The sequence below is a fragment of the Neolamprologus multifasciatus genome, chromosome 16 (genome assembly GCF_963576455.1).
Source record: "Neolamprologus multifasciatus chromosome 16, fNeoMul1.2, whole genome shotgun sequence".
In the NCBI taxonomy this organism is placed as follows: Eukaryota; Metazoa; Chordata; class Actinopteri; order Cichliformes; family Cichlidae; genus Neolamprologus; species Neolamprologus multifasciatus.
Window position 1 is genome coordinate 6,525,456 of NC_140454.1, and position 10,510 is coordinate 6,535,965.

At 40.6% G+C, this 10,510-nt stretch overlaps 1 protein-coding gene across 3 annotated transcripts; it reads right to left on the reverse strand.

Moving 5' to 3' along the window:
- Positions 1–419: 419 nt before the first annotated feature.
- On the reverse strand, positions 420–6,724 carry tent5c (terminal nucleotidyltransferase 5C). 3 transcript variants are annotated; one of them, XM_085134476.1, is made up of 2 exons: positions 6,618–6,724; positions 420–5,363 (listed from the first exon to the last, which is right to left on the reverse strand). In XM_085134476.1, the coding sequence occupies exons 1-2, from the start codon at positions 6,647–6,649 to the stop codon at positions 4,190–4,192; spliced, it is 1,206 nt and encodes a 401-aa protein (XP_084990602.1). In that variant the 5' UTR covers positions 6,650–6,724; the 3' UTR covers positions 420–4,189. The 3 variants fall into 3 exon arrangements, with proteins under 3 accessions (XP_084990602.1, XP_084990604.1, XP_084990603.1); XM_085134478.1 differs by having other exon boundaries at positions 6,638–6,720; XM_085134477.1 differs by lacking the exon at positions 6,618–6,724 and adding an exon at positions 6,313–6,434.
- Between the last annotated feature and the right edge of the window lie 3,786 nt (positions 6,725–10,510).

Here is a 10,510-nt window from a genome sequence, read left to right on the forward strand (position 1 = left end):
ATTAACTCAAGCTCTTATTTCTCCACACTTCTAGTCTTGCTTCCAAAATTTTAGTCACATTAAGTAAAATTCTGCTAAACTCCCATTTTCTTAAGTCTAAATAACTTAACTGTCATGCTAAAACATTTTCAGTTTTACATGCAAGCTTTCAAGCAACAAACAAATGAGGCACATATGCATTGAATACTCTTTATTCATTATTTCTTCTTCAAACACATTTTCCTGATGTACATGTACATTTCCATTCAAAGGAAAAAAAAACTCAAGTGAGGTAAAAGTGCTGAAAAAATGAAATAGTTTAATGGTTGTAACCATCAAAGTCACAATCACAAAGCTGACAAAAAAGCTCTTCTGCATTAACTATTTCCAAAAATATATATATAGTGCGACAAAGTTCATATTTTCCCCACTTTTTTCCCCCCCCATTCAACTTGTGTTACCACAGGCATCCCTTCACACACGCGCAAACGAACACACGCTCCTCCACATGTTAACGTAAACACATCTGTTTCTGCTGCAAACAAAATAAATCGTCATACAGAAACTGTAGGACCGCTTCTATCACATTCCTATGGCATAAGACTTGCACTTTATACAAGCATAACCACTAAATATCTCATCTGCATCTCCCCTCTAGCAAAGGATACAGCTACAGGTGTCATAAGGGGGGAAAAAAGAAAAATGCAGTACCAATTAACAGCAGCCCAAACATGTGAGCCAACTCAAGGTGGTGTGAGAGAAACACTGGCAAGTTTACAGCAGAAAAAAGTGGCCAGAAAATAAATGCAAACTACAATAGTCCCTTTCCATTCACAGAGAGTTCAGACATACGTCAGCCCAGTAAAGGAAAGGGTTAGACACAAGCCCCGCAAAAGCTCGGGCATAGTCATCAGAGAAAGCCACAATAACCGTAAACATGTGAAAGCAGGGTGGGGCAAAGGAGGATTGGAGAAGAGGAAAAAAAAAAAAAAAAAAAAAAAAAAAAAAGGCACTGGACTAGTATTCCAGACTGCTATCAACATCAATGCAAATTTGCTCGCAGTCTCTTTGACCTCGCTCTTAACGGCTGTCGGTGAGCGACATCAACAAAAAGCCTAAGAAGAGGCTGGTTTTCACCACACAGCAGGCTTCAAACTCCAACTGTGAGCAGCAGCTGGTTCTACATGTTGCTCCAAGCCTCATTACTTCAAAGATCCTTCAAGAAAAGGATTTTAGCCTCAGAGTCAAAGTTCTGTCCCCGAGCTTTCAAAGACGACATCTCAGGGTTAGAACACCACTAAAAATACAGCTTTTGGCACAAACCTAGGAGAGCCTCTGAGTAACGATAACATTTTGGAGCGAATGGGTGTAAAGATAAAAAGCGGGGCTGCTGTCGGGGTGTAACGAGCTGAAGTCTGCAGCCTACCTCCACCTTATCTAGGAAGAGCCTGTAGTAAGGGTGAGCAGAGGGAGAGTCAGGATTACAACAAAGGAAAGACGAAAAATGAAGAGAGGTGGGAGGGGGCATCTCAGGATCAAGGGCAGATTAAACCAATTTGCTTTCTCATAAATTTAAAAGAAAAACAGAATATGAAGGGGACAAAACGGTCTTCAAAAACATGCAGTCCCTGAGGACCAGCACGGCTCTCACAGCAACTGACCAAGGCCTCTTTAAAGTGTTCCACCAGTGTGGGAGGGGGGTCTTTACTCTGTGACCTCCAGCTACTGTGCCACCGTACAGCTCGTCAGTGCACTTTAAGTATTTCTTGCTTCGGATGGGGAACAGAACAGTCAGACAAAGTGAATTAGCCCAGCTGTTTTAGAGAATACAGTCCTAGGCAAATGCTGGGAAGATTATTTAGTTGAAAGGTGTAAATATACAGAACCTGTTTGGAAAAAAAAAAATCTCAAAATGTCAGATTACAGAATGCATTTGGGCAAGACAGGTCAACATGACTACAGCGACGTGACGGCCCAAACTTGTAACAAAAAAACAAAAACTAAAATGAAGAGGGCTCAGATGGCTGTCATGGGAATGAAAAAAAAAAAAAAAAAAAAAAAAAAAAAAAGGGGAAAAAAATAAGGTTTGGGACAAACTAATGTTAAAGAAAAATAATCTTAATAGGAAAAAAAAAAAATCCCTCAAATTTTAAAGTCAAACCAAAATTGCTTTGCTCCTCAACCAAAAATATGCGCATTCACCTTATAAACTTGTATCTAATACAGACAGTTTTATATCAAAGCTTCACAGGCTGAAAGAAAACTTTTGCTAACCTTTCCCCCTTTATGACCACCATTAAAAAACCTTTTAAAAAGATCAACTCTCCACAGAGTGACAGGCACTTGAGTGCTTCAGTTGCTGGTTGTAAAGCAGACTTTTGGTCCAAGAGCATGTTCTTAAAAGAAGTTTAAAAAACAAAAATAAACAAAAACACGCTGCAGCTAACCTGACAGCACAACCTGCCCCTCAAATGTGACCTGCAGCCAGACCAAACCGATCTCCCTCAATTGTTCTATCAACCAGACATTGTGAGCCAACCAGATAAGAAGTCTGCGGTTATCTCGCACCAACATAAGCCACAGTGAGATCAGCAGCAGCAATACAGGGAGCCGAACTTCTGAGAAACTAAGTGCATTTGGGGGAACAAGTTCACGAGGAAATCCTCTCAAACTTGGCTGCTGTGATGTCAGGAAAACCAACAGGAGCAGTGGTGGCCAGAAATACTCCCAGCTTAGGTCATCAGTGTGTTCAGGTGTTCAGAAATTAACAGCTAATATTAGGCTTGGCTACAAATAGAAATTCATAGGTTTGGAAGGGGGAATGGTATCCCACTAGCAGGCATGTCGTCTGCCCTCCCCATGACCACAAAAGGGGTTCAAAACGCTCCGTGTCCCATCAGGCAACAGATGAGGACAGGAAGTGATTCAGCTGCCACATATGTAAGGTGGTAGGGCTGCTGCAGATCACACAACCAGGCTCCAGCTCCCTGCTTCAAAGGTAGCTAACCCCAGGACAAAAAAAGAGAAGGATGATAATTATAGACTAAGAGTAATTGGAGAGGCACCGAGCTGCGTCAGAGGTGGCTCCCATTTCAGGGCTGCTGTCGAGCATGCAGTAGCTGTGAGGGACAACCCTTCGGGCCTCTCCATGTGCTGCTCCTTTTAAGGGAAGAGACAACTAGCCTGTCACTCCGGGACTCCCAGCCAAGCACATTCTCTAAACCCCCCACCAGGCTCAGTCCTGTCCCTTTGCCTCCCACAATAACCCAGGGGCCGTGGCATGCGGAGGTCAATGGCAAGGCTTTCGGACTTAAAAGACAGGGAAAGTAGTGAGGTCATGTATTTGAGGCCTATGCTGTCTGAGAGTTCCACTCGAAGCCAGTCTCGACTGAAAGGTACAAGGCTGAGGAAACAAGGTAAAGGGGGGAGGGAGGGGAGCCAATCCTATGTTGAAATTCACAGTGGAAAAATAAAAAAATACTTTCTTTTGCATCATTTACAAATCACAGGCACCGCTGGCACAAATGTCTCAGAAATATTTACATGTCAAAATGAATTAAAACAAATCGACTCCTCGCTTCCCGCTGATTTCTGACAGGATATTAGTGTACCACCTTTTCTCCCTCCACAGTAAACTTTAACACCGGTGATGAGCTTTTTTCCCCCCCCTTTTTTTTGGCAGTCACCCATTATTACTCTTTCCCCAATAATACAATAATACTATTTTTCAACATTTTATGCATTTTTTTCAACTTTTTTTTCTAACCTTTTTCTTTTTAAATCAAGATGAAAACCAAATGTAAGGCTACGGCATTAGCTCCTCTTTCCTTTCTCCAAATAACAGCCCATACTTAAATTACTGATGGGGTAAACCTGGAGGTTAAGGCACAAAATGCAACTCCATTAAGAATGGGATTGATAAACAGTGAAACAACCAAACATGAGGAGAGAAAAAAAAAAAACAACCCAAAATCGAAACACTTAAAAATATCACTTTCTATTCAATGACCTAGACACTTCTGTCGGTAAAGGAATGAGAAAACAAAAGCAAAACGCTCGTCCAATTAAATATAATTGTGCCTTGAGAGGAACAAATTATTTATTGCCAAACATTTTTTTTATGTTTTTTTTTTTTTTTTAAATTCATTCCTTCTCTTATCAAAAGCAGCAGCAGCGACGCCATCTTGCTCATCCCAAGTCGTTTGTCTCGTCAGTTACACGGCAGCCATGTTGGAATGTTCTGGTTGGCCACATAGTAGTTGCTGAAGTTGTGGTCCCGGACATAAGGCGCTGGCTGGTAATAGCAGGTGACGCAGGACGCGTCGGGGATCGCGTTCTGCTCCGCCAGGACTCGGAAGGCCATCAGCGAGATGAGGTGGAGGGTCTGCCGCCGCTCGTGACCCATGAGGCACACCGTGCTCTCGTTAACCACTCGCCGGAGAATCATGAGGTAGTCGTACTTGCTCTTCTCCTCGCCAACAAAGTGGCTCTGGAGGTAGGATTCCACCTTACGCTGCTGCTCTCCTATGTCAGGAAAGTCAATGAAGAAGCGTGAGCACATATATCGCTCCAGGCCCTTGAATTCCTCCTCGCTGGCAGGCTGGAAGTCCCTCACCAGCAGGTTGCAGTACTTCAGCAGGCCACCGCCTCGGATCTCCTCAGGCCGCTTGGTGGCAATGAGCTTGTTTCGCAGGTGGCTCAGTGCAGTGTTGAAGTCTCCATACATGCTTTCCCCGCTAACAGTGGGGTGAAAGGCCTCTGACATGGGTGCCTGCTCCACCTCATAGAAGGAGAGCATGGAGTCCAGCACAATCTGAAAAGAGTCCACACTGAACTCAAACTGCCGACGTATTGAGTCCACAAACTTCAGCTCCACGTTACGGCCATTATTGTTGGAGAGGGAGATGAGGCTCCAGCGGTCCTGCTCTGTGTTCACTTTGACTAGCTTCTGCACATAGGCCTCTTTGAGGGTCATCGGTGTAATTTTCTCTTTGTTCACACCCTCAGGCAGAAAGTCCAGCAGGGTACCAAGCACAACATCTTTGATGAGCTTGAACTCAGCCTCGTGTGGCAAGTCCACCCTGAAGATGACGTCCAGGTCCTTGTAGCTCCAGCCAATATCTTGCACCAGCACGTGGCTGGCTGTGGAGCCATTAAGCCGTACGTCCTTCACCTTAATGCCGCTGAGCTCAAGGCGGGAGCGCACCCGAGCCACAATATCATTCAGCTGCACCTCCAAAGTAGGAAAGTTCCCCCGTCCATGAACGGGCACGACCTCAGTCAGAACTTCATTGAGCCGGCTCACCTGCTCCCAAGTCAAGACGCTGAAGGGACAACTGTTTGATTCCTCCTTGTTATCCATCTTCTCAAAAAGTTTAGATTGACTAAGGAGGCAGGACAGAAAAAACAAAATGTTAGTGACAGCCCTCAAGTGTGACACATACCAAATAAAGTCTACCATGCGACAATATTAGCCAATATTCTTTAAAGGAAACAAAATCACTTTCTCTTAATTTTACCAAATTTGGTCTAGCTGTAGTAATGAGTGTCTAAAGGAGGTGCGGGGGGCGCAGTTAAATGTAATCAAGAACCATTTTCTTGCCGTGAAACAGGAGCAGCAACAGGAGCGTTCAGCACGAGCACAGGAGAACGCGAGCACGAGACAACCTGCACGCTACACACAGTAAAAGGACAGAGCCCGTGAGGTTTCTAGAACAGCTCACTGCGCAAGCCTGCCTTTTATTCCAGAACCGCTGAGAGACAAACACCGAGCTAGCTTCAAGTCCAGTAAAGCCGGGGGTCTCCCGAATAAACAACCAGTACTACTAATAGTTATTCCCCACTACGTGGAGCGACAAAAGTCGCCGCGACACACGTTGGGCAAAATTTTAAACAGCAGTTATTTGTTCCAGCTGACTTGTCAATTTAGCCGTGCGGAGGTCAAAATCAAGTTTTACTCTATGTACAGCAAATAAGGCTCAGTGCTAACAGCATTTAAAACGCGTACCAAACTCTGCTCTGAAACTGACGATAAGAATGCTTTATCACTACACTAGCAAGATAGTATTATGGTTAACTTAGCCATATGGCCATAAAACCCTTTGTGAATTCAGCGGTTATGCAAAGTTGGAATAGCCTCAAGCAACACACTTTTAGGTATCTACGTCTCACGTTAAAATAGCGCAACCGGCGACACGTTTTTGAATCGTGGCTACAGCACGGCAAACTTTAAATTTAGCAATTCAAACTTAGCGAACGCACCACTTTCCCCAACTACGAAAATAAAACACAGATTTACGTAAGAAACTGAGGAGGGTTTTAAAAGATACATACATTTCCAAAAGGCTGTTCTGTAAGCATTCAAAGCCCGAAATGTGAGATGTGAAGTTTGCTGTCACGCACACGCCTCCACATAATCCACTGCCCGAGAGAGAGACACAGCCACCGTTTAAAAGACAGCGTTAGAACCACCAAACCCACTGAAGACACGCCTGTTTTATATAGCCGAAGTACGACCTTTCCGAAACACATGCACCGCCGTGGCACGACACAGTTCCTCGGACTATGTAATGTGCCGTTTACACTTAGAAAGTACAATGTGAGCAATACAGCGAGGATAGTTAAAATAAAATACTAACTTTAAATATTTACTCCAAACCTCAGTTTTCATCGTCTGCAGATCACATAATCTTAGAATGGTCGCGTCAGACTGTATCAATGCCCTTTGCTAAGTATCTGATTGGCCAATGAGGTTTATGCGTTGCCAAGTAACCAGGAGCGTCTAGTTTAAGAGTAGCATTTAACTGTTGGTAAGCAAAGATTTCATAATTTGATTTAATTTCACTTCGCTGATATTTGCTGATATTTTGACTGTTATAATAAAATCTACTAATTTGTGTTACTTCAAAACAAAAAAGATTCATATATACTCTGGATACATATTTATTTAAAACAGGGAAGCTAAAAGTACCATCTATGTATCAGCGATAGCTACTGTTAATTATTAGCATTTATGTATTTGTGTGTGTTCACAGTAATTCTGACCCAAAATATTTATCCTGTGCATAATATTGCATTGCTAGTACTTAACTGTTTGTTTAAAAATAGTAATTATTACCACTGACATTTGATTTAATTTTAATTAAAGATTAAAAGAATGCAGCTATTCTCAAAGCCATTGAATGAGCTAGAATATGGATAAGTAGTCGCTGAAGTACAGGGTAAATGTACTTATACTTTATTTTTTTTACAACTTTCTACTTCCACTCCACTGTATTTTATGTGCAATCATTGCACTTTGTAGTCCATACTCTTTAAGCCTCCAGTGACTTATTATTTTTTATTGTTAATATTATAAAACTACCTATCAGTGTGTAACTAATTAAAATGTCCTTCAGCTGTAAGTATTGTTTGAGCTTAAAACACTTGTTCTATTACTTAAATAAAAGGCCTTAATACTCATTTTATCAATTTCACTAAACAGTCATTTAAACAAAACTATCTTTAAGCTCTTCTTAGTGTCACTTTTCATGTAACACCACCTCTATGATGACATAGGGCTCCACTGAAACAAGAAAATTGTGCCATGTGTTTTTCACAATCCATTTATTCCTCATTAGATATTCCGAGTTCCTGTGGACACCCCACGGCCTTATTCTTCTTCTCCACTTAAATCAAAAAATTCATAAATTAATAATCCTGGAAATACCCCTGCATCTGAGTAATAGAATGCAAATCAGAGGTCAAACAAAAGCAGTCTCAAAGTCCTTAAATCTCTTTAAAAATGCTTAAATGAAAACTCTTAATCTTGTTCTGAATTAGAGGGTATTTGATTTTTTTCTTCTTCTTTTTTTTGCAATTACTAGTGACCAATCAATTCACAAATGTCATGGGCTTAGTGTGATCATCTTACACCAGGACAAATGTATGTCTAAATCTGTCAAACAGTAACCAGTGGTCATTTGCAGTGGCTGAGTACAATTAATCTTCTGTATGTCTTGAAGAAAAGTGTGTTGTTTAATAGATAAGTGGGCAAAATACTTGGCCTTCTACTAACTGTTAACAGCAATACAGGAAGTTATACAGGAAGCAATGATGGCCGATACTTTCCCCAGCTGCTGAAACCTACCTCATAGATTTCAATGGAAGAAACCTCACTAGAATTTCACTTGAACACGAACTTAAAAATCCTCTTTAGATCACACCCACATTGATAATGACCACATCTGCATGCTAAGTATCCCCAAGAAAGGTTTTCCCTTACTTTCAAAGATGAATTATTGTTAATGATTTTTTAGAAAGAACCCGCAGAATCCCCCTGATGCTGTGACAGAATTGAAAAGACCAATGTATTCTGAATGAGAACACATAATAATGAACAGGCTTAAAGAACAAAATGAAACAATTACATAATTTCCTTAGGGACTAATAAAGTACTCTGATTTTGATTGAGTCTGAATTTATTAAGGATTTGCAGCAAAATCAATAACAAAAAAAAGTGAAATAATTGCAAACCGAACATAGTGAAAAGTACAGTATACAAAAGTACAGTACAGACATCCCCATTCAACATCATAAAACTGTTCTAAACTGATGTGGGATTTCAAAAATCAATACCCTCCCACACAGTTACATGCACTTCCAAAGAGCTGTTCTGTAAGCATTCAAAGTCCAAAATATGAGATATAAAGTTGGCACACGCCTCCACATAACCCACTGCTTGGGAGACACACACAGCCACCATTTAAAAGACAGCATTCGAACCACTAACCCCCCTGAAGACAAGCCTGTTTTATATAGACAAAGTACTATCCACTGAAACACATACACCGCCGTGGCACGACACATTTCCTCGGACTATGTAGTGTCTGGTAGATATTTTTCCCAGCTGCTGAACCTACCTCATGGATTTCTGTGGAAGTAACCTCAAAAGATCTCACAAAATCTTTTCGCTCACTCTCAAACATGAATTATTGTTAATGATTCTTTAGAAATAAACTGCAGAATTCCCTGACGCTGTGAGAGGACTGAAAAGACAACTGTATCCTGAATGAGAACACATAAAAATGAACAGACTTAAAGACAAAAAAAAAAGCAATTCATTAAGGAATTGCAGCAAAATCCATAACAAAAAAGGGAGAAAATTGCAAACTGAACAAAGTGAAAAGTACAGTATACAAAACTAATTACATCCCCATTCAACATCATTATATATAAAAAACTGATGTGAGATTTATTTTCCTCGTGTCAAAAACGAATCCCCTTCCACATTGCTCACCCTTACACACAAACACATCAGTGAATGAGTCAGGGAATAGGTGACTTAAGATTCGGTTTCATGAGTAAGAACCATTTCCTTTCCTCTGTGTTGTCCACGACGATAAGACCGGGAGGTGAGATGAAACCACCGATCAGCAGTGTGACGTTTAAGCTGTGTCAGCTGTGTGGTTGTGGATTGTGGGTAGCGTGGAGCCCCTAAGGGAGCCAGGCTGCACACCAGCATCAGTGAGTCAGCATCAGGAACACTGATAGGAAACTAGCCGATCAGCAAGGGGATTCCCTCCTCCTGTCTGCCTTTGCTTCTCATTTAAGATTTCTAACTAACTTGTGATGACAGAAACTTTGATGTCATTTTCAGATTTCACTTTAATACAGTTTTAAATGATATTTCATTTAAGCGAACAAAGGGAAGATTGTAAGCTGATAAGGATGAGGGGGTTTACTTTCCCCTTATATGTGATGAAGTCACAAAGATCACATAGATGAAAGAGGAACTTGTTTTGGGGCAATTGGGCAGTAAAACTGACAGGCTGCAGCTATAATGTCGGTTATCAGCGTTTGTAAAAATGAAAATGTTTGAAAAACAACCCTATAAATTTTCCAGAACACAAGATGATGTCTCAGAATCACTTGGCTTTGAATTTAACTACATAAGATAAGACGACCCTTATTGTTGTGTAAGCACAAGCATACAAAAAAATTGGAAGCACTGCTGAACCTGGTGTATAGAGACAAACAAATAGTCACACTACTTGAATAAAATAGTAATAAGAATATGTTCAATACAATAATAAATGAAAGAATAAATAACTAAATATTTTGGTGGTAACACTTTTTAATACCACTCGCAACTAAGGATGTATTTCACTCTACTTTATTTAAAGTTACAATGTATTTACCTACACATACTTACCTCCTTATTCTACTGCAACTACCTGTAACAATTTGGGTTTATACATGAAAAAAAAACCTGTATGTAATTTTAAGTAGTGTGAAAGTGAGTAATTCTAAATATTTAAAAACTTTGGGTATTTAACTGGAAGATACAATTTATTACATAAGCAATTTCAAGTATATTAGGTCATATCAAGTCATATTAAGTAGGTCACAAGAGGTTGTATGTCACAGGAAAGAAGAAATAATTACATTGTAAGTAGTAGTGGAAAAGTAATCGCAAATAGTGCCTGATTTCTGTGTATAGTGCTGAAAAGGAGACAAAAATTGGACCCTATACAATGTTAAATACTACATA

What these genes read in the sequence shown, in the direction of transcription:
- tent5c (XM_085134476.1), bottom strand. Translation starts at nt 6,649, where the DNA reads ATGAAAACTGAGGTTTGGAGTAAATATTTAAA. An exon ending in GTTTGGAGTAAATATTTAAA is followed by an intron (nt 5,364 to 6,617) that starts GTTAGTATTTTA and finishes CTGCCTCCTTAG; the next exon opens with TCAATCTAAACTTTTTGAGA.